This window comes from Lissotriton vulgaris, chromosome 1_1 (genome assembly GCF_964263255.1).
Source record: "Lissotriton vulgaris chromosome 1_1, aLisVul1.2, whole genome shotgun sequence".
Lineage (NCBI taxonomy): Eukaryota > Metazoa > Chordata > Amphibia > Caudata > Salamandridae > Lissotriton > Lissotriton vulgaris.
In genome coordinates this window covers 930,267,079-930,291,836 of record NC_141685.1, presented here as the reverse complement: position 1 = coordinate 930,291,836, position 24,758 = coordinate 930,267,079, and the positions used below count along the sequence as shown (strand labels likewise).

General features: G+C 44.5%; 1 protein-coding gene across 1 annotated transcript in view; it reads left to right on the top strand.

The window, feature by feature from the left end:
- ZGLP1 (zinc finger GATA like protein 1) overlaps positions 1-24,758 on the top strand; it is a 448,601-nt gene that overhangs the window by 370,547 nt on the left and 53,296 nt on the right. Inside the window, exon 5 of the mRNA XM_086936394.1 lies at positions 6,028-6,159. Within this exon, the coding sequence (XP_086792520.1) occupies positions 6,028-6,159 (132 nt within the window). The remainder of the gene's footprint in view (positions 1-6,027; positions 6,160-24,758) is intronic.

Genomic DNA, 24,758 nt, shown 5'->3' with positions numbered 1-24,758 from the left:
CCCTTGGCCAACTGAAGCTCCATGATACTGCGGTATCATTACAGTTTAGGGAGATTTTCACTTACAGGTGTTCATTCATAATCCCACAGATGCTAGCTTCACCCCATTGACTCCTCAGCTAAGTATGTACATCAAATGCTGAACTTGCGACTCCTCTCGTACTGAGGAAGATTACTATTGCAACAACACATTAGACGTGTAAAACTAAACTGTCTCACAAAGAACTAAACCTAGCTCACGTTCCCTATTAGTGGGTTAACAGTCCACTGCTTGGTGAACTCTGCTTCACAGTGATAGGTAGAGCCGTCAATGAATAATTAAAAACCGACATTGCTATACATGCTGGGCCACCACAAGCCAGTTATCCCTGTAGTAACTTTTCTGACACTTCCTGCTAGAAACTTCAAAAGTCAGAAGTATTGTGAGAATGTGCTTTTACAATCCGTTTTCATGCTGAAAATCAAGGTCAAGCAAGCTTTTGTTCTTATTCTGCACCAGTTTCTGTCCTCCCTGAGTTTTCTTTAGGACATCTGTGTTGATGTTTGACAGATGTTCCACCCCAGGCAAACTCCCCACATGCCACTATCCCTGGAGCGGGTCATGCCAGGTGGGCATCAGGAGCTTGGAGCCAGAAGCGAGAACCCTTTGGGGATCACCCTATGCTGCACTTAATAAGGGGGGAAAAGGCTGAGTAGTGATATTTCACAGGGGTAGGACCTCCCACTTCTTCTACACCTATGATGTCTCTTCACAGGGCCAGACTGGAGCAGGTAGGGACAGTGTGAATCTCGTTCATCCAGTAAAGCGCGTCCCTAATTAATGACCAAGCATTTGGTTATTCTTGTACCACTACACGGTCGCTCATTCTGCGTTATTATTGCTGCCCATCAGTGTCCAATCAGTCTTGGTTTCAACAACACAGAAATTATTCCATGCTTGAAGTTGTCGTCACATGAGCACAAATTGCATATCTGGTAGAGACAGTACACCCTTGAGTGCCTCTCTAACAATATAAGCTGCCTGTTTTACCGCACTTCTGGATCAGCCGGATACAATTGTCCTGTGCAAAGTAAGTTATGATTAGCAGATGATTAACAAACCTTGATGTGACCTGTAATAATTGTGTATGTAATGATGAGAAATCTAGCTTAATTTCACACACACATTAAAGTATCAACATATGCACATGTATATAAATAAATTATCTACTTCATCAAATTCACCCACACAGCTATTCTAATAAATCTAAGAAATAAGCATTTTTAAAGTGTCCATTAAAATAGGCAAACATTCTTCTTGAACAGGAAAGACATGTTGAATCCAAGTTCATCTACAGTAGCATAATTAAATTGAGACCAAATACCCTATCATCCTAGCATGAAGCCATGGAATTTTACAGTGGAACACTTTGTGAGGTTTTGTGATAAATCTTGGTAGTTGTTTACTTTACTTTCAAATCCTTGTTCAAGGGAATTTTGAGAATTTTCATATTGGATTACGACATCAATCACCACAGCAAAAAAATCTTTGATGAACACCACATCAGGTTTTCTTAATTCACCTTGACTAATTTGGATATAGGGTTCCCTATATGTCATCCAACCAAATCCTTTTGCACAATCAATGAGAAGTTCTAAAAGCAGGTCGGGACGCCTTACTTACATTGAAGGCCGGATACTTGACCTACAGCCCCACAGGTGCTCGCTCTGCATTTCACTACCAAGCATGCTCATCGTGTTCCAGTGCATCGGCCGCCACCTGGCTCTTTCAACACCGCAAAATGCAGACTAAGCGAATTAGACCTGAAATATGCGCTGCTTTACCCAGCCAGACTCAGTAGTCGCATACTGAGTTACAAACTTCTTTGACTCACCGGAGGTCATGTGTGGATAGTTGGACACATTTGGCCCCCATGCTGGTCGAAGGTCAAGGCCGGACACGGAGGCGGCCGTTGCAGGCGCGCGGACCCGATGCCGTGCTGCAAAGAGATGGAGGCTGCACCGGACCTGGAGCAAAGGATTACATAGTTGCCACAAAGTGCTGGAACAAGCTGCTGCAATATCAGAGATGTTCACATTAACGAAGCCTCAACACGGAGTCACTTCATTCCTCCAGCGATAAAAATTCAATTGCTCCGTGGCCCTCCCAGCCAGACTCCGTCCTCATCCGGAGGGGACACCGCAGACCTCAGCAGACGACATTTGACACAAGTGATTTATACTCAATGCTGAGCTTCTTAATTTATGTGCGATTTCCGCCTTGATTCTCGGAACTGAAGGCAGACTAATGCAACTCCTACTGATTAAATCTCCTACTTGCCCGAATGATGCCCCTGGGGTGGGTTCCTACGTGCCCCCGACGAAGCATGTCAAATGTAGTTCATTCACTTATACTGGCAACAACTATCTTCAATATAATTGAAGTGGTTCATAGCGGGTTGCTCCTATCAGCTTTCTCCCCCTTGCATTAATAAATTCGTTGGTGGGAATATGTCCATTCTGCCCTGGTTTGGGTGCTCGCCCAGTTGGTGCTTTGCTCCTCTGGTAGAGTTTTGTGGAATTGTACTGTACACTTAGGTTATACTCACGCAGCGGCTCAGTTTTGCTATTGAGGCAGTTTAGTCTCTGTAGTATCCTCTCATGTGCGCATATATGTTACTTCCTGACACTGCCCCCATGAGCCCCCACCTTTCCAATCCGCAAAATGGAGAATTTTAAAATCCTGACCTAAAATGTGCAAGCCACACATACTCCTGCGCGATGTTATGCTAGCTACTCTTATCTGAAGGGTCACCATGTGCATATTGTGCTGCTACAAGAGTCCCTTCTGACAAGCTCTGAAACAATAAAGCTGCAGCATCGCTGTCGTAGATAGCTGTTTGCCACTGGTTTCTCCTCAATGTAGGTGAGTCACCTGTGTGGTTCATGCCGGGAGTCCCATGCGCTGCAGAAGATGTGGTAGAGCCCGAGGGTAGAAACGCCCTAGAGTTGGGCAGACTAGATGTTAGGCATATGCTACTTGACAGACGTTATGCCCCTAACACACACCAGTCATCATATCTCAATGTTCTTTCAGGGGTCCTTTCACAATGGTGTGTGATACCATGATTTGTGGGTGGCGACTTTAATAGTGTGCTTGAAGTCCACTTAGACCACTCTTTTCTCCCTCTGCCCTGCACCACTGCCTCATCAAACGCCAGAGCTCTAACAAGCTGACTAGATAACTGGGGCCTAGCAGATATCTGGCACAGACTTAACGCTCCAACTTATATACTACTTTTACTCTGCGCCAAACACATGTCAGGATAGATGGACTAGTAGGCACACCAGAGGTCACACAGCACATCACATGCACTAACCCATTTAGTCCATAACCCACAGTATGTGTAATTGGCATGCCCAAGACACATCCCCAATTCCAACCTGGCAGTTACAGCGGCCTCGCTGGAAGACCCCCCCCCCCCCTCCCCCCGCCCCCTCTTTCCGTACATCAGTCAACACAGCCTTTGGAGGCTATTTGGATAATAACGCAAACACAAGGAGATGATGGATGGAGTCCTGAAACTTTTCATACACTCAACCCCAGTCACAGTTCTGGGTTGAAATCATCATCATTCATTAGTTCAGAAGGGTATTTCATTATATACAATCTCATACATTACCATTGTGGCAAGGGTTTTGGTGTTTGTCACTCTGACAAATCCTAGGAGAAGAAAACAGTCACTATGATTGTTCTGGTTAAACCTTATTGAGAGGGGTGGTATATTGTTTTGCCAACTGTAGTCTTATACATAGTTGTAATTTTACAACTGTATGCATGATGGTTGCCAGATTTTGAGCAATTCAGATTAGCTGTTATATATTTTACTGTGAGTTTTTCTTTTTAGTTTTATTGGATGTAAGACCTTGCCTGTATGCTTACACGAAATTTGGATAAAATACTAAGGTCTAATTACACTTTGATGCTATTGTTGTGCAGTTCAGTAAACTTGTGCTGGTTGCAGAATCAAAGCTAAGGTAAAGGTTATAGGCCTCAACTGTTCACTATGAGAAGTTATGTTAGATTCCTTTGGTGTGATCTGTGTACAATGAAACATTATGGGAATGCAAGGGTTACAGCATGGGTTACAGGGTACTGAATCTTTGAGGGAGGATTGTTATTACATTGTGCTAAAGCCTGTATACAGGTATTTTGTTACACCGGGTCTCTTAGATTACCGTAGTAGGCAAGGGTTTAAGCGTTGGTGACCCACCCCGGAACAAACCATGGGGATAGAAGATTTCCACTCAAGTAATTCTTATTTGGCTATAATAGGAGGGAATACATTTTGTTTTGATACCTGTCATTTTGTACATATTTGCAAATTTATGATGGCATATCTGATGGCTTTCTTACATGAAAGCTTAAGCCCAATATAGTAGGTCTGAGTTGGTTATGGTAATAAGTGAATGATGAAAGTTATGAGCCTAATTGTTTATTATGAAAAGTTACAATCTATACATCATGCCTGACTAATTGATTGAGAGAAGAATATGTAAGTCAATGGGCATTTTAGGGTGAATTGTTAATACTCTGGGATCATGGTGTTTGTTACCCGTCTGACAAACCCCGTAGACATAGAAAACCCCGTAGGCATAGAAAACGTGCATCTTTGTTAACCACTCTCTGGAGAGATAGTATTTTGTTTTCCCAATTGGATTTTTAAATATTTTTTATAATTTTATGACTGTTGCCTGATGTTTTCCTTGTGAAAAAGCTTAAACTCAGAACAGTAGGCCTGAGTTAGTTATGGTGACCACCCAGGGATAACATATAGGCCTGATTGGTTAACTGGGAAAGGGATTTTCAGATTCCATATCCTGATCTATTTAATATGAAAAGTTGTGACAAAGGCAGAAACGTGATATATTTAAGATGTAACAAGTTAAAGCCAACCGGATCTTAAGAGTTGATTATTTTTGCACAGTTTTAAAACCTGAAATTCTGTTTTTGATAGATTAAATCTCACGGATTACATCTGTAGGGAATAATTTTGGTATTTGTTATTCCCTTTGACGAACTCTATGGTGGAAGATTTTCAAGTTAATTCTTGCTAAAAATCTCTTCAGAAAGCCTAGCAAGCTTAGCTGTCTGCCAGCATCTTGTAATAAAGAAATCATTAAGTAATAAATACATCCATATTTACAAATATATTCCAAATAGAGGGAGAAAGCACCTTTGGGTTAGGCCTCTTCATGCACTGTTCTGTCAGAGTGTCATTTGCACTCTGCTTCCATCCATGACAGCTTATTGCATGGAGAAATGGTTTAGTCCGCATCAGTTTTTGACTCTTGCACTCGACATTTCTTGATCATAGGTGCACATCCACCTGAAAATTAGTGCACTTCAGCATCAGGGCTTGCTGGCCAGTTCAATAGTTTTCAGTTTTCTTTTTTAGTTATCGTTTTACATCTTTACTTCTCTTCTTTTTTGTATGCGTCTTCAGAGGATTCTACAGCTGCTCAGGCAGTGCCAACGGGCCCCTTTCTTTTGGTTTCTTTCATCTGTAGTGCACTGCATTCCCACGGTCACTTCCGAATGAGGCGACCATTAAGGAACGCTGTTATCTGGAGTGGATCATTGTTTTATCATTTCAAGATCAGTAACACGTTGGTTTTAAAAGTGGCTGCTGTGCTAGAACTTGTGACTGCGACAGACCATCTACATCACCGCTGCTCTGTTTAGTTCTGATATTGCAGGCATATGCCCACTGTGTTTAGGCAGCAGCAGGTTTTCTTTTTTCTACTTTTATTCTTTAATTTTATTTTGGATATATTGTTGAGTTTGGATGTGTTTTATTTCTTTTGTGTCAAAGGAATGAATAAAAGAATGAGATAGTGGATGGATGAATGAGCACAAAGATGAGTGCATTCATGATGACCTATTGAGTGCCTAAATCCATTAATGACACAAGGAATTTTAATTCATAGACCTATTGTCGTTGCCAATGCTTTGTTTTAACTGTGCCATTTTTCCACCTGTTTATAGGTATAAGAAGTACGGGGTCAGATGCTTCCATTGTTGGAATATCCCCAAGAAGGAAGGAAAGGCCCACTCAAACTGTGCTAATTGTGGCCGGGGTCTGCGATCCTCGATGGGTCAACGTAAAGGAGGGAAACGGTAAGAAAACTCACCCGCGCTCTAGCTCTTTACTTACTGTTTGGGCTTGAGGCAGGGAGGTAAAACTACTGTTGCAGAAAATACTGTACCAGTCTACCCGGGACCCACACACCTGCAATCCTCCACGTGACTAATATTTAAGTAAAACAATGGTTCCTCTAGTTGCAGAATTTTGTAAATCATTTAAAATGATACATTTTTACAGCAATCACCAAGTTCTTCAGCACATCAATAAATACCGGTAATCCCTTCCCTGATTATAAATGTCCCTGGTTCCAGCAAAAAATCGTAATCTTCACCCCAGAATGCCTTTATTTTGGACATGTTTTAGGTTTACCAAAAGAAACGTTATTTGCCACATTGTGAGACTTTTCGCTTTGCAGTGACATAATTTGCAACCTTCCTGAACCATGGCAATCTGGAAAATAATTTCAAATGTTTCTGCAAGTTCAACTTTTGCAGATATTTTCTTTGCACAACAGCGTTATACAGCGAAAGAACACGAACTGCATTCTGCATAGTTTAATTACGCAGACCCACTTTCATACCAGGAAATAAATATAAGTGTGACATATTGTTGCAAAAGTAACGATCTTCACACAATAGTGGCAAAGTGAAACATTTTGCAACATCCTTATAGATTCTGTAGATTTTTCGTGAAGTTTGGGAAAAAAAAACTTTGAACACTCCACATTGTAGCCTAGTAATCAAATCCTTGATTGCCTGCCAGTCCCTGTGTCCTATAATCTCTCAAAGAAGTTCCTCAGTGTACGCTGATTCTCCTTCCATTGCCCTCTTCTTATCTTCTCTTTCATTTTAATTTGGAGTTGTTGTGCAGGATGGCATCGACGCATGTGTAGTTGTGAGGGCCATCGCCTGGCATAGTGGGAAAGAAGAAAACTGGTCAAAATGCATGTATCTTCAAATAATTAGGAGTGTCTTTTTTCACCATGTGACCACCCTACATATGGAGATGGGTGCAGAAGGGCCGCTTGGCCGAGCCTCGAGCTCGAAGCGGACTTTAGATTTAGAAATTTGGTTATTGTTTTGCATTTGATAAAGCTGTATCCATGTGAAAGAGCCTCTAAAGTTTGCATTGAGCCTGAATCGCTCTGGAATTCTGAGAAGGCCTCTGCACCACTGTTCAAATTCTGGAATAAATAGCTTCCTGATACCACATAGGCGATACAGATTCTGAATAGTAACCTGTCTCAATTTGTTTCTTAATTTTACCACTATGTGGTTTATGTCAATGTGTGCCTTTCAACTCTGGTCCTAGAATTTTGTTTGCTTGTTGGGCATGTACACACATACATAATGGAACAAGGCCAGTGAGATCCCGCAGGTGTTTCTAGCGGACAGTAGGGTCTCGCTGGCCCAGATCATGCCTGGAATGCAGTAAAATATGTACTTAAGGCAGACATAGACAATATTCACTGCACTTGCAAAGCTATTGGTATCAATGTTGTGCTCAGAAGATATGCATGGTTGAGGTTTTTTTGGGTGATGTGCATTCATCCCTAATGGATATGCCTGTTGATGGGACTAGGCTGTTCAGTGAAACTGCTGGTTCAGTGATAGAATGTTTCAAAGACCATTGAAACATATCACGATCCTTGGAGCTATTGGCACATGCAAAGCAATTTCCCCAAGAGTCCGGGAAATTTACTGATTACTCCTGAGGGCTTACTTAGACGCAATGCCATCTTTTTCAACATGTTACGCAGCAGCCAGCCTAGTATTTTCAGGGCTGAGGACGTAGTACTGGTAGGAATTGTACACGGCAGCAGGGACTGCAGTCTTCTAATTCTTTCTCCCTGTTGGACTTGGCCCTTTTTGCAGGATTATCAACAAGCTTTCACTCCTATTTTAGCTGAATTTGTTTTTGGTGGCTTTAGGCGTCTGTGCACTTTACTGCTGCTACATCTGCTTGCCAGTTTTCGCGGAGATTTAGCAACGGGTCTGGTTGGTTATTAGTGATTTTTTTGCACATCAAAGAGATGGCTTTACTCAGCATATACTCCGAGATGAACCTGTCCTCCAAAGAAGATGCCTATAGCACAACCTCCCCCTCTACTATTGCCCCCCTGTGAGTATGTCCTATTTGGGAATATTGAAATAATTCTCTATCAGCTAGCTCATATTCTCTTTGGAGCTCCGTGAACGGGACAATTGCCCCACTTACCCACAGATCCTTAACCTTTGAGATATCAATGATATCCATCCCACTCATGAAACCCCGACATCTACCCAGTTTCCCCAGGCTTTCTGCCCTCCATAGTCTTGTTTCAAGCATCACTCTGCCATTCCACCCTAACTGTTTTGTTACTTTATGCCAGATTGCGACCGTCTGTGCTGTTGATCCTGTGAGGTGCTGCTTCGTTGGGTTACTATATAGTGCATCACTTAATCCTGTATAACACGCCAGATCTGTCTGTCCCCGGTGGGCCTATCTATTGATGACCACCAGCTGCACCGCCCAATAGTATGCCTGGATATTGGGAAGTACAGTACCTCTATGGTACCATCCCGAAATAGTTTATGGGTAGCAATGTGGGGAAGTTTCCAATTCCCAACAGGCTTCGAATCTCCCTGGCTATTGCTTTAAAATATGAATCTGGAATCTCATAGGGCGTATTTTGCAGGGCGTATAAAAATCATGGCAGTGTCATCATTTTGATTAGTGACACTCTTCCCAATAGGGATAGTGGCAGGGCCTGCCAATGTTGTACATATCCCTTCAGCCTGGCTAGCGGGGCGAGAAGGTTCCTCTTGTAAAAGACCTCCTCACTGGAAGTAACATATATCCCCAAGTAGGTGAACCCTTCTGTCTCGATTTTTGCTTCACATCCCCTCGGCAATGCGGGTGCCACGCCCCGTATGGGGTACGCCACTGACTTTGACCAATTGATGTTGTACCCAGAATATTGTCCAAAGGTGGAACAGATCTGAAGGATCCTGGCGATGGAGGATCTTGGCGATGCCACATATAACAATACATCATCTGCGTACAGCGAGATCCTATCCTCTCTCCCGATGTCCACCTTAGTTCCCAGATTACTGCATCCCCCCCTTATCCAGCTCGCCAGAGGCTCCAATATCAATGGCAAATAAAACTGGGGACAGTGGGCAGCACTTTCTTATTCCCCTGTTTATAGGAAAGGCACAAACGGCGACCTAGTACCTTGGCTAAGATTTTAACCTCGACATTCAGGAGGGAGATGGATCTATATGAAGAGCACTCCTCTGATCGCTTGCCAGCTTTATAGATGACCACTACAGATGCCAGTCTTTGTTATTTGGGTAGTTCTCCCACACGCTTACTTTCTTCAAACATGTTTAAGAGATGGGGTGCCATCTTTGTGGCAGACAATTTAAGAAGTTCTTTTGGGATGCCTTTAGGCCCCATGGCCTTACTGGATTGTATGCTCTGTATAGCAGCCCCTATTTCCTCTGCTGTAAGATCTTATCAGAGCTACTCATTGTACCCCACTGAGAGAAAGGGGATTTGGACATATTGTATTCGTTCCAATGACTCCTCTATTGTGCTGGATGTCTCCGGGGAGTAGAGTTGCACGTAATGGTCTGCAAAGGCTTCCGTGATAGCTTACCGGTCTCGTAGCAACTCTCCCTCCGAGCCTCTTACGGTCATCACCCACCTCCCGGCCTTCTCCCTTTTGTCTAATCGGGCAAGTAACTTGCCCGTTTTATCTCAGAGTTTATATACTTTATGCTGTATCTTGCAGAGTTTACTATTAGCTGACTCAGCTACTAAGTTCTTTTATTCTTGTCTCTTCAGGGCAAGTGAGTGTTGGGTATCATCCTCACGCAAGGAGGATGGAGACCTCTCCAGGGTCAATATTTCCCTATCAGTTACCTCTAACTTGGCCTTTTTTCCCCTCGTGTCTGGCCGCAAGTGAGAGAGCCTGTCCCTTTATGACTGCCTTATATGCTTCCCATACAGTCTGGTGAGACTTTAAATACCCAACAATTTCTTTGAAATAGTAGTCAGTTGTTTTTTAAATGTCCACTCTAATGTGTGGAATGACCAGGTACCGTGGGCTGATGGATAAGGATCGTCTCATGAATTATTTGGTTAGGCTGTATTTTGCCCACAGTGGAGCATGGTCCGAGATACCCCTAGCTAAGTGTTTAACTTCCGAAAAGTGAGGTTTATCCCCTGCAGCAGTTAGTATATGGTCAATCTGGGACATGCTCCTATGCACTCCGGAATGGAACGTAAACTGCTGCTCATCAGGTTGGGATTCATGCCACACATCTATTAGCCCCATGGTCGTCAGGAATTCAGCCATGATATTGCCTGAGCTGTTGTTGATTCGGTCCGGAAGTCTATCTAGTACATGGGTACTCACAAACTTTCTCTCTGGGGCCAAATTTAGAGTGGGGGCGATGTAAGTGGGGTAGGGGCAGGGCTAGAGCATAAAAAAACCTGTGACCATGAGGTTGAACACAGGCCCCTGCAGCGGACACCTTTGTCCATTGAGCCAAGAGACCCGGCGTACACACATCTCTCTCGGTCTCCCTTCCCCTCTCTGTCTCCCTTCCTCTCTCTGTCTCCCTTCCTCGCTCTGTCTCCCTTCCTCGCTCTGTCTCCCTTCCTCGCTCTGTCTCCCTTCCCAGCCCTGTCTCCCTCCCCCGCCCTCTGTCTCCCTCCCCCGCCCTCTGTCTCCCTCCCCCGCCCTCTGTCTCCCTCCCCCGCCCTCTGTCTCCCTCCCCCGCCCTCTGTCTCCCTCCCCCGCCCTCTGTCTCCCTCCCCCGCCCTCTGTCTCCCTCCCCCGCGCTCTGTCTCCCTCCCCCGCGCTCTGTCTCCCTCCCCCGCGCTCTGTCTCCCTCCCCCGCCCTCTGTCTCCCTCCCCCGCCCTCTGTCTCCCTCCCCCGCCCTCTGTCTCCCTCCCCCGCCCTCTGTCTCCCTCCCCCGCGCTCTGTCTCCCTCCCCCGCGCTCTGTCTCCCTCCCCCGCGCTCTGTCTCCCTCCCCCGCGCTCTGTCTCCCTCCCCCGCGCTCTGTCTCCCTCCCCCGCGCTCTGTCTCCCTCCCCCGCGCTCTGTCTCCCTCCCCCGCGCTCTGTCTCCCTCCCCCGCGCTCTGTCTCCCTCCCCCCGCGCTCTGTCTCCCTCCCCCCGCGCTCTGTCTCCCTCCCCCCGCGCTCTGTCTCCCTCCCCCCGCGCTCTGTCTCCCTCCCCCCGCGCTCTGTCTCCCTCCCCCGCGCTCTGTCTCCCTCCCCCGCGCTCTGTCTCCCTCCCCCCCGCCCCCTCTCCCCCTCTGTTGCTGTCCCTGTCTATATACACCTCCCTATGTCTCTCTGTCTCTGTCTCTCTGTCTCTATCACTGCCTGTCTGTCTATCCCTCTATCTTTCTCTGCCTCTATCTGTCTCTAGCTCTGTCTCTGCCTCTATTTGCCTCTGCCTCTATCTGTCTCTTGCTCTGTCTCTGCCTCTATTAGCCTCTGCCTCTATCTGTCTCTAGCTCTGTCTCTGCCTCTATTTGCCTCTGCCTCTATCTTTCTCTTGCTCTGTCTCTGCCTCTATTTGCCTCTGCCTCTATCTGTCTCTAGCTCTGTCTCTGCCTCTATTTGCCTCTGCCTCTATCTGTCCCTGTCTCTATCTTTGTCTGTATCTTTGTCTCTCTCTCTCTCTCTCTCTCTCTCTCTCTCTCTCTCTCTCTCTCTCTCTCTCTCTCTCTCTCTGCCTTTATCTGTCTGTCTGTCGCTGTCTCCATCTACGTCTGTCTGCCCCCTGTCTCTATCTGTCTCACCCAGCTCTCAGTCCCTGCTGTCCTCTGTAACCTCACCAAGTGTGTTCCAGCCTGGGCTGAGACAGCTTCCCAGGCACACACGCAGCCACATCCCAGTACTTCACAGGTCTTTAAAAGACTATTTACATGTTAATGAGGCATTGTTTACCTTTTAGTGCCCTGCAGCTCCACTCTATCACTGGAATCGCCTGGCCCCATAGAGCAGTCTCCCTGAGTCCGCGCTGCTGCAAACGGCAGTGTTTGCTGACACTTGAAAAGAAAAAAAAAGAACAAAGAACACAGGTACGATGTACACAATGTCCACGGGCCGCCAAGGATGGCTTGCCGAGCTGTATTTTGAGTACCTGTGATCTAGTTGATCATTAAGGGTCATATTCAGGTCTCCCCCTATTGCTGTGTCCCTTCAGGGAATTACTGAATCTTTTTGCTAATATCCAGTAGAGCAATGCTCTGTAAGGCGGGGGGAATATATAGGCTGCCAGCACATTTATGCTTGTTCCCTGCCAAGACCCAATCAATCCTGCAAATCTTCCCTGAGGGTCAGTGTGTATGTCCATCACCGTGAAGGAAATCCTTTTGCGCAACAGAATCCCCCCTCTGGAACCAGATGTAAACCCTGAGTGAAGTACTAGCTTATACCCCCATCTAATAAGTGCCTTGCATGTACTTCCTATCAGGGGGGTCTCATGGAGAAGCACTATGTCAGTCCCCCCCATTGGTGCCCACTCCATAGGCTTATTCATCTGCCATCTGTATTTTCCCCAACGGTGAAGGACCGAGCTGTTTCGCTCATGGCCTGGGTGCATTCCACTTGCTCCCGGAGTTGGCCTGAAGTGTCAGAGGAGACCTGCCATGCGCCTGACCCTGAATGTGCCAATAGTGTACAATTTCACAACTCCCCCACCCTCAAACCCACACCCTCCCTGAATGACGGTGACCATATGTCCGCCTGCCCAACTGTGCATGGTGCCCGTCACCCTCCCATCCCTGTGTTGGAGTCAAGAGCCAGACAACCCCCCCCCCCATGCCCAGACAAACTATTCACTACAGGTGAGACTGGTATACTGGATATAATGGAGAAGTGTGGCTCAGGGGTTAGAGGCGGCAGACCTGGAGCCTGAGTTCGGCTCTGGACCAGGGTTCCATTCCCCGCCTCGGCGGGTCTTGGGCTCAAAATTCCACGGACTCGTTAATTCTCGCTCCGGTGCCTCCTCGACTCACGGGTTCACACTCTGCGACTCTGGGCAATAGCTTTCTTAATCTCCACAACGGCCCCTCGTGGTGGGATGCCTGGCTTTCACCTTATGGATACCCTGTCAGGGTTATCTCACAGGGGAATACCAGGACGGGTTCCCTAAGCAAGCGCTGAGATGCCCCAGGGTAAGTCGTGCGCTATATAAGTCTCATTCATTTCATTTCATACAGTTTTCATTATACTCAGCCGCTCCTTTCTCCTCTCAGAGCTGGTAGTTGTGTCCCCCTCTCCCCAGGCGCGTCGCAGCATTTTTCTTACAAGGCAGCCAGTTGGACATGTACTTTTGAGGTTTACATGTCCTAGTAGTGAAATACTCTTCAGTTTGTTTTTCACTACTGCAAGACCTACCTCTCCCATAGGATAATATTTGAGCTACCTTATTACATTTAATAAGTGTAATTTCCAAATGGGACCATGTAACCATTTAATTTTTGGTGTCTCTGGAATTGGAGTTTTAAATCTTAACATATGGTGAAGTTGGATTTTAAATTGCAATTCTGAAAATGCCGCTTTTAGATGTTTCAGAAAAGGGGGTGGTGATGAACAGTGTCTGAATTAAGAAGACCACTCTTACCCAGTCCAAAGATCAGGGCTTGATCCATCACCGTTATTTATCTCACTGCACCATCCCAGCTCAGAACCTGGCTATATGCAAATCAGTCTGTCCCTGGCCCAGTGCATCATGGGAACAGGGCAGACTAAACTACCATGCCAATTCTTCACCAGAAAGGAGACAAGCTACCGGGGACCGGTTTCTGGCATTTCAGCCGTCTTCGGCCCGGCTTGCTTGAATCCTGATGGTGCAGTGAGAAAGGGACTCATGTCTGAGTATACCCTGCCACACCTATAGTGGCCAAAAACGATTCAGAAAAGGGGGTGGTGATGAACAGAGTGTCTGAATTAAGCAGACCACTCTTACCCAGTCCAAAGATCAGGGCTTGATCCATCACCGTTATTTATCTCACTGCACCATCCCAGCTCAGAACCTGGCTATATGCAAATCAGTCTGTCCCTGGCCCAGTGCACCATGGGAACAGGGCAGACTAAACTACCAAGCCAATTCTTCACCAGAAAGGAGACAAGCTACCGGGGACCGGTTTCTGGCATTTCAGCCGTCTTCGGCCCGGCTTGCTTGAATCCTGATGGTGCGGTGAGAAAGGTACTCATGTCTGAGTATACCCTGCCACACCTATAGTGGGCTAAAACCATTCAGAAAAGGGGGTGGTGATGAACAGAGTGTCTGAATTAAGCAGACCACTCTTACCCAGTCCAAAGATTAGGGCTTGATCCATCACCGTTATTTATCTCACTGCACCATCCCATCTCAGAACCTGGCTATATGCAAATCAGTCTGTCCCTGGCCCAGTGCATCATGGGAACAGGGCAGACTAAACTACCAAGCCAATTCTTCACCAGAAAGGAGACAAGCTACCGGGGACCGATTTCTGGCATTTCAGCCGTCTTCGGCCCGGCTTGCTTGAATCCTGATGGTTCAGTAAGAAAGGGACTCATGTCTGAGTATACCCTGCCACACCTATAGTGGCCAAAAACGATTCAGAAAAGGGGGTGGTGATGAACAGAGTGTCTGAATTAAGCAGACCACTCTTACCCAGTCCAAAGATCAGGGCTTGATCCATCACCGTTATTTATCTCACTGCACCATCCCAGCTCAGAACCTGGCTATATGCAAATCAGTCTGTCCCTGGCCCAGTGCATCATGGGAACAGGGCAGACTAAACTACCAAGCCAATTCTTCACCAGAAAGGAGACAAGCTACCGGGGACCGGTTTCTGGGATTTCAGCCGTCTTCGTCTTTTAGATGTTGGCATTCTCTTGCCTTTGTCACTTGGTGCCTGCAACCGGTCTCCGGCTGACAGCTGGGCTTTGTGTATTCCTCCTATACCGTCGCACTCAATTGGGACCCTAGATGTGACTGGATTTTATTTATTTATTTTATCTAGAAAGAGTTATATGGCACTGGCAAGACTTGTCGGTATCGGAGTGCTTTCCAACATTTACTCAGGCAATAAAAACATACAGATAGCCATAAGTAAAGGTAAATAACAGAGTCAAGAGTTACTGGATTGTAGGCTGCTAAAAAGTGCTATGATTTACTATCCAGAGGGTTAAGGTCCTGAGCGAGAAGGAGATGGTTTAATTTTCTCTTAAAGATCATGAAGGAGGGGTTGGTTCTGAGATCTGCTTTTAGGGAGTTCAGATTTTGGGGGCATTGCCCGAGAAGGTGCGAGCCAGGGCTTTTTGTTTGTGTCTTTAGGGATATGAGAAGTAGGTTGTTGGTGCTTCTCAGGTTTCTTGCCTGGCCTCCCTTGGTGAGTTTGACTGCCACGTATGCTGGTTTACCAGTGTGAAGGACTTTGTTAGTGAGACTAGCAGTTTTGAAGTGGGAGCGGTATTCAACTGGATGGGCCATCACTGGCAGGATGGGAGGAGGAGCTGAACCCAGCTTCACTTAGACTCAAATAAGCTGTGCCTTGTCTCCACATAAAGGGCTGCATACCTCCTGAAGTTAGTCTGAAGCCAATGCCATGAAGACAGGGCACCTGTGCATTTCAAAGGCAATCCTCTCGACTTCTCACCCACTTTAAAGGCACATCTGGGTATAAATACTGAACCTCAGATACCACCACTTATGTACACTTCTGGACCTGTGGATACTCTGTCAGGAAGAATGACTGCTGTGCTGCTGAAGAACTGTCCCTCTGCTGGACTTCTTCCTTACTGTGCTGCTGCTTTGCTGTGCTGACCTGCTGCCCTCTTATCTGGCTGAGAAGGACTGGACCTGTATCACATTAGCCCAGAACTCAGAATGACTCCAGGGGCTAGTTGGTTGGCCTCCTGATATGAAGCCTCAGGGACACAATAGGCTTACAATGACCTTGCACCTGGACTCTTCCATCTGTGAGTCTATCCTGCCAAGTAGTGCCACCCCAGTCCTAGACCCTTGGAAGTGAGCTTGGGGTGCTTTCCAGCCTCTATGGATCCAGCGGAACCGATGCAGCTCCTCTACTGCGTGGCACAAACCTGAGCAGAACTGACACATTGCTGCTGCATAAATTGGACCCGTTGCAAAGACCTGCATTGCAGCTGACTGTGCAATGCATCTGCGGCTCAGGCCCTCGCATCTTTCATCCACAGCAGTCTTGACAACGACGATAGACTCTGCATCGCAGCCTCTTAGCTGTTCAGAAGTGACACATTGCTATGACTGCAAGCCACATCCTCGACGTCGTTGGACGTTGCATCACAAGCCCCGTTGGAGGGATCCTCTACAACAAAGCAGGTTCTTGCATCACAGTCTTGCCACATCTTGGAAAAATGCATTGCTTCAGCTGCGAGCCGCTTCTGCAATGTGGCTCCCTGCACCGCTCTGCAAACCAGGATTTAAGATACTTTAAGTGAGCCTAGCTGGGTCCCTGTAGTTGGCCCACGCTCTATCCTGGTCGGCCAAAACTGTGACTTTGTACCAGTCTGGCGCAACCTGATATCCTCAGTTGGCACTTAACACTTTTTGGTGCTATTTTATACTAGAACCTTTAAAATTGAATATCTCCGGTTGTACTAATTTCATTTTTGTTGTTCTGATCTTGTTTTATTCATTATATGCATCTCTATTTTTCTAAAATGTGTGGTGTTTTCACTGTTTTCTTGTTTGAAGTGTTGCAGAAATACTTTACACATTGCCTTCAAGTTAAGCCTGACTTCTCTGTGCCAAGCTACCAGGGTGCTGAGCACAGGTTAATTTGGGGTTCGCTTGTGACTGCTCCCTGAGAAGAATTGTGGTTGGAGCTTGGGAATGTTACCCCCCCCCCCCCCGAACCAACAACACAATTTCTACACTCCACTACTGCAGCGGCTCGGAGCAGCTTTAGTTTGGCCTTAACGACTCATGCCAGGCCTATAGGATGCAGGATCCAACATCTCCTCTCCAGCTGGATATCTATCTCATGAGACGGATGGCTTTTACAAATTATTGAAAAGGGCTTTGCCTTCCCTTTCACCTCCACCCACATCAAAGTTGTTTGGAGGAACACTCTGCATTCCTGTGCAGCAGGTCAATCCTCCACTCTCCATGGTGCCTTTAAACAGAACCTAGATTCTGAGAAGGGAAAAGGTTGCTGTTCACTTTTGTTCCTCATTCTTTAGGAAGACTGGGGCATCAGGTTAATTCCAGACCTCTAACAATAGAACACAGTGGTTCAGCACTCCCATACAGTACACAGTAACAATGATATCCCAAAAATAATGATTTTAAAAGATCAGTTCAGTAGGACTTAAAGTTTTCTCTTTCTTTTATTCAAAATCTTCATACAAAGCGTAGTCCAGAGGACTTCTTCAGGGCTACAACAAACAAATATACAAAAATGCACATATTATACAAAACTATTTACAATAAAAATTCACAGTTCATGATACATCATATTCGTGGATACATAATATACATGACCATGATTTGCCTACTATAAACATAAATGCAACGTTAATCAATGTTTTTTTTAAAAGAATCAAACGAGGGAAAGAGATCCAGAGTAATCAGAATAGTTGGTACACCCAATGAGTGTGACAGATCTTATATTATTTTAAGCACAATCAACGTTGTTGGTCATGGAATCCATTTATATTTCTAAAGGAGTAGTTTTTGTGGGAAGATGTAAGCTTCAGAAAGGGAGACTCATTTTGTTTTGATATTCTGACTTAATTTAAACTAGAGACAGGTTCAGTAAAGTAAGGACCTTGTCTTACCGAAAGAAATTTGGAGATAATGTCGGAAGTATTTCAAGGATATAATTTTCGGAACCTCCTAGAGTGCTTGGCAATAATGGCCTAATATAAAAGGAAGTACATAATTTATTTTATTTTAGTTACCATAGATATCAATGTGCTGCTTTTGAATTGTATGGAATCCACTACATACCTTATTTTAAATAAAACAGGTCAATCTTTTGGTTGGAGTGTTCATCCTTATAGGCAGTCAGGAAGAATGGTTTAGAATTATGCCAATATACGCAACCTATTCATATTGCATCCTTGTTTGCCTTGAATGAAGGATCCAAATTAAAGTATATTAGATCCCATGCTGAAATATAGCATAGTTCGAAATTAGCTAAACATTGTATGAACAGGGCAAATTTCCCTTGAACCTAAGGTTTAGCCAAAGGCAGGCCATGGTATTCCCTCAGTGTCTATGCTAGATACCTGGAGCTATGTAAACTGATGCTCAGTCCACTTCTATGAGGCATGTAAAGCTAACTCGAAAGCAGTGATTTGCATTGCTTAATTGAGAGCCCCGTATGGGTTGATTACGTATTACACCTCGTCAGCAAACTTCAAAAGTTAAAATGGAAATAACCTCCATAAAATAAAAAAAGGCAATTTGCCATCTGGGGCGCCTACTCCCAGACAAACTAATGTCACAAATCAAAATTAGTCCAAATCCGTTTTAAAATAGGTCCACAGATAATATAAACGGGAACTATAGCATTGCGCAGTGTGATACAAACAGACAGCCTTTAAAATTACATGAAGGCAGATAGTCATGCAAGTTACACCCGATCAAAAGGTCCCTCAACCCTTGTCTCTCAAGCAGTTTAAACTAAACAGCGAGGACAGTGGTGGCAATCCAAGCCAGGGATAATCACATAGTCACCCCATTCTTTACTTACTTGTCGATTCACGGCGTATCAGCTCGGCCCTGGTAATGGCGTCAAGTTTGTGGTTGAAAGTTTAGCCGGGAATTGTAAGTTTAAATAGCCCGCAAATCATTTGCAGCTGTTCCCAATTACTACAAAGGACGCGAAAAAAGCAAGTAAACAAGCCGCCATCTTAGAGTGGATCAATTCTTATGATGGACTATCCGGATTATATCTGATTATCGGATATAAGCAATGTTCTATGTTTATGTTAAGCATAGAGTATGCAAAAGACTCCATATTTCTATAATTAATAATATTAGTTCGAAATTTGTTTTTATTGGGACAGGTCTCTTTATAATTAAAATAAGAGTATAAACGTAACGGTAGTCCCTCGTATTTAGTCACCATTTTTTAAACGGGGGAACAACTATACGGGTTTCTCCATCAGACATAAGAATAGAACCTATTCTCATTGTAAGATGTTTAGCAATTTCAGTTTTCAGAATCCGGAGATCCCGCTACACTCGTCCGTTTGTAAGCGCCATTTTTAAATTGGGGGGGGGGGATATGCTACATCATAGCATGAATATTTGAAACTTATCGCTATACTGTGACTCAGAAATGTGAAGAGATGTTAATGCCCACAATTCTGAAGGTGTAACATGAAAGATGCTATATTTGAGCATGCTTTTGAATGAAAGAAGTGTTCATAGATAGGTCCTAATCTGGCCGTTTCCTCTGCAGACGCCATTACTAAGTGTGCAAAACCATACAAGTGTATTAAAAGATCACAACAATATGATGCATCGTCGAATTTCTTTTGTTAAGCCAAATTACAATGTATGAGCATCTCCAAACACCTTTATGTATTTCGCTTTTAAGTTATTTCACTCACAAGTGTACTTGCGACCTCAAGTCTCTTAACCATTATATAGAATGAATAGATTATGTAAAGACAATTCATTTCAAAATATACTATTTCACTAATCTCACAAGGAATTTCATCCTATGTTAAATATGCAGTACTACATTTTACATACTTCATATCCAATGTCAATCATATTAGTTAATTAGTGTATGCTCGTTCAAAAGATGCACATGCAAGTTCGGTTACTACGTAGTTGTTTTTATATTACGAATATGCATTTGCACTACATGTTACAATCCAATTTTTTAGCAAATTATCGCCAAGCTTGTTGGACATGACCAATGTGTCCAAAAAAAAGTGATCCTCCAATGATAACAGTTTGTTTGGTGTAATAATGAAAACCACTTGTATTTATACAACTATTCTATTCTTTATGGTATTACTTGAAATTCAACCAGGTCAGATAGTAGAGGTTGGCTTATAGACCATTTTCATCTATAGATGATTGTTCTAGTGTCAATTCAGCCTAGCTAAAAGATTTTTCATACATTTACAGAGATCGATCACTTTCCTGATGATACAAAGGGATGCCATTTTTTATTTCTTTTCTCTTGTAATACCATTATTACAGGAAATGATATAACTCATTATTAATGTTAAGACCATTTGAAATGCTACAAAGGCGACAGATCCATCCAGCATCAGTTTGTCTGAGCACCTTCGTTCTGTCCCCACCCCTTGTTAATGGCTTCACATGATCTATACCATAAAACCATATTTTAGAGTCCTCAGGGTGATTTTCATGAATATGTGAAGACACAGGATATCCGTCATCCCTATTTTTTATGGCCCTCACATGCTCCTGTATACGGGTTTTCAGACTTTGAATTGTACTGCCTACATATATTTTGTTACAGGCACAGGTAATGATGTATACAGTATAAGTGGTGTTGCAATTTATAAATGAGTTTATAGAAAACTTTCTCATGTATATTATGTATCCACGATTATGATGTATCATGAACTGTGAATTTTTATTGTAAATAGTTTTGTATTATATGTGCATTTTTGTATATTTGTTTGTTGTAGCCCTGAAGAAGTCCTCTGGACGAAACGCGTTGGCTACGCTTTGTATGAAGATTTTGAATAAAAGAAAAAACACTTTTAAAATCAATATTTTTGTGATATCATTGTTACTGTGTACTGTATGGGAGTGCTGAACCACTGTGTTCTATTGTTAAGCTTTTTGAGCATTGCCCTTGGGAGTCTAGGGGTATGTGACTTCAGGTTCTTGGCACCCAGAATTCTTTGAAAACAACTAGACCCCAATACATTAGATAAAGTGCAGTCATTCTATGCCTTTTACCCCAGTTTCTTTAGTGTTGTTAATTCCAGACCTCTAGCCTTCCAATGCCTTTCCGCAGAAGGATAAATTAAAAATGCTTATGCTGGCTCAAGTCAACTTCTGCTAAGAATGAAGAAGGCTTGATGCTATCCTTGGACCAGCAGGACCTGTATTTCCATTTACTAGGCCTGCAGTCCCACAGGTGTTGCCTGCTGTTCAGAGTGGTCCAGGAACACTTTCAATTTACCATGCTCCCCTTAGGCCAAGCCTCAGTGTTGTGCGTGGTCAGGAAGTTGATAATGGTTTTGGTCACTATCCAGCTTCGGTGTTTGAAAGTACACATATTCCTGTACCTTGATGACTAGCTGCTAATGGCAGGCTCGCCACAGTCTGATATAGACCACCCCGACATCAGATGACTTCCTGATGTCATTGAGTATCCCCATCAATGAGCTGAGGCCTCACCCCCACACAAGCTTCACAAAAAGGCTTATGGTCATTGGGGCAATTCTGGACACTGTATTTTTCATGGCCTTTCCTCCATTGCATAGTTTCGGTCATTCATGATAGGATCCTTGTGTTTCAATGAGGAGGGCACGGAGGCTTCTTGGTCTCCTGTCCTTGTGTATCATCCTCATTCTGAATGCAAGGGGCCATATGTGGGCCTTTCATTGTCCCGTCAGATCCAAGTGGGCCCAGCATAAGGGCTGTCTCTCCAACTCCATTCAGATTTCAAACAAGACTGCACAGGATCTGTAGTGGAGGTAGGCAAAGAGTAACCTGACCTATGACAGGCAAATCTTTTCCCTTTACCCACTCCCAAAGTTCATGGGGGTGAAGGACATATATCACTAATAGATTGAGGGCGCCATCTGGGAAGTTTGAGATCAGTGCCCCTGGCAGAGAGTTTGTTCCATATCAACTTGCTTGAGCTCCAAGCAATCTGTCATACCCTCAAAGCCTTCCTTCCATCCATCAAAGGTAAGCTGATGCAGCTCCTCTCTGAAAACTTTGCATCCTGATGACCCTGGAGGTGGCTTGACCAGCAGAACATCTTCTAGTCACCAACCACCTGGTGGGGTCTGTGAATGTCACAGTAGATGGAATAAGGAGGTAACTTTTAGACAAATGGCATCTCCACACAAGTATGATGCAGTGCATCTCCAGTCAGTGGAATACACCCTGGCTAGATCTAGTTGCATCGTTGAATGTGCATGGTCAGCAATTTTGTGCTGAAGGCATTTGTTTGGAGACACATTCCAGCTGCAATGGAACAAGGGGTTTCTGTCTGCATTCCCACTGCTACTTCCGGATGGACCAGGCCAGAGTCCTTCTAATTTCCCCAGAATAGCCCTGATGAGAATCCTACCCAGAGCTCCTGAGCATTTGACCTGTGATTAGGCTACCTCTTAGACAGGACCTTCTTTTTCAGCAACAGGGTAGAGTCCTGCATCAGTTTCTAAAATCTATTCTACACTTCATGCATGGAGACTGAACAGTGGTATCTCAATGTGTTTTATTTGCTGACAGAGGTAACTTCCCTTCTACTAGACCTGGGCAGTGAAATCTGCTTCGTTCACGAAGTTTGCAGACTTTTTACACTCTGCGGAGCACGCAGAGTTCCGAAAAATGAGTATTTTTCCTCACTCGCAAATGTCAAGTTGGCAAGCGCGAGTGAGGAAAATCCACCTCCCTGCGAGATTCCTCAACAAGGGCGGTTGCGGGTGCCTCCCCCAAACTATTTGTGATGACTCTGTTGATAATGAGCCTGGTCTTGATATTTCTTTTGGGCATGCCCTTTGAGCCTCTGCAAAACTGCTACTTAATTCTCTTGACATTAAAGAGTTTTCCTCATTACCATCATGTTGACATGATGTGTTAGTTGAACTACATGCATTTTTGGTACAAGCCCATTACACCAACTTTTCAGGGAAGTTGGTGCTGAGGACACCGGCGTCCTTCATTCATACAGTTGTGACATCGTTCCATACTGGCCAATCAATCACTTGTGCCAGCATTCTTTATCCACCCCATCCTTCAAAAGAGGAAGAGAGACTCCATTGCCTTGATCCAAAGTTAAGTTTTTACATCGACCTCACAAAGGACCACTGGGTAGAGGATCAAGTCTTCATCACCTTTTCAGGAGTAAAGTGAGGCAAGGTGAAGCAAAAGAAGACTCCATCAAGGTGAATAGGCCTCTTTGTCAGGATCTGCTATGCACTGGCTAAGAGACAGGCTTCTTAAGGTCTGCATGTCCATTCCAGCAGTGCCAGGTTACTATAACAGCATTGCTACACAAGATGCCTATTCCGGACATTTACTAACCTGCGACTTAGGTGTTGGTGCACATGTTCAACAAAACACCACTGCCTTGGTCACTTTGCTCACTTGGTTCTGCTGTGCTTTTTGATCCGGGTCCACTTTTCAGACCCGCTCCACCTAGGGAGGTAGTGACTTGATATCTATTTCAAAGGTGAGGAATCTGTGATTAGAAGTGTACATCTAAAGAATAAATTACTAGGCCTGGGCGGTGAACTACACTCTTCAGAGTTTGCTGAGTTTTCCCCACTCCTCGATCCGCCGGGGGATGCAGAGTTTTTCCTCACTCACGTTCGCCAACATCAAGTTGGCGAGCCCATGCACTGAAACTCAAGTGCTATACCACTTCCCAGCGAAATTTCTCTACTCGAGTGGCAGAAAGAAGCTGCACCCTCTTGCACTTCACATGGTGCTGTTTGTGCTGATTTCCCAGCACAGGACACACACCAGACGCTAAAAATCACCATGAACGACATGACCTAATGTACTCTGCCACTTGTGGAACTCTGTGTAGCGTAGCGGAGTTTAGTCACCAAGCAGAGGTCCACATAGCATAACTCTGCAAACTCCACCCAGGCCTACAAATTACTTCCCTTCAGTAACATTTCTGGAGAATGCTCTATCAGCAGATTCTTCACTGCCCTTCTGCCTCCATTTTATGTTGAGTGTTGTCTTCTGCATCTAAAATGACCCTTAGCTGGAGATCAACAGACTGTCATCAACAATTTGGTAAATGATCTGCATCTGGAGGCATGAAATGAGACACATGAATGAAATGGACAATATAGCGCATAGGGTGGTGCTCATGTGTGGCAATGAATGTCACTTCTGGGGAAGAGACACCCCAGAACCACACACCACCATCAAACAGCATGTGGGAGAACTGCTGTGAAAAATCTCCAATTCGAACCTGGCAACAGGGGAAGCTCTCAAGTTGAAAAATCTGCTGTTAGAGTATTTACAAAAAACAAAACTGGTACTTTGTCATTCTGTATGCACGTACATGTGAAGTGATGAATGTGCATGTATGCGTCCTCACACTGGGCCAATACAGCATATTAATGCATACACGTGCATGCAGAATAGCACAAAAATTAATTTGCAAAGTCAAGACGTCTTCTGAAGTGAGAACTATTGGTTTTCCAAATGCTTGTTAGAATATATATTAAATATGCATGCTGCTTGATATTGTACAAACTCAACCCATCGAGAGTTTAGAGCATTGTACATCTTAAGTAAAAACAGGAGGCAATTCTGTATTATCTTTTACATAAAAAAAAATAATCATGCTGGTTTGTCATAAATTAATCGTGTGAAGGTTTTAAACATTAGTCACTATTGTGCACTTGTAATTTAAAAGCAAAGTCTTGTACGTACACAGAGTGATTG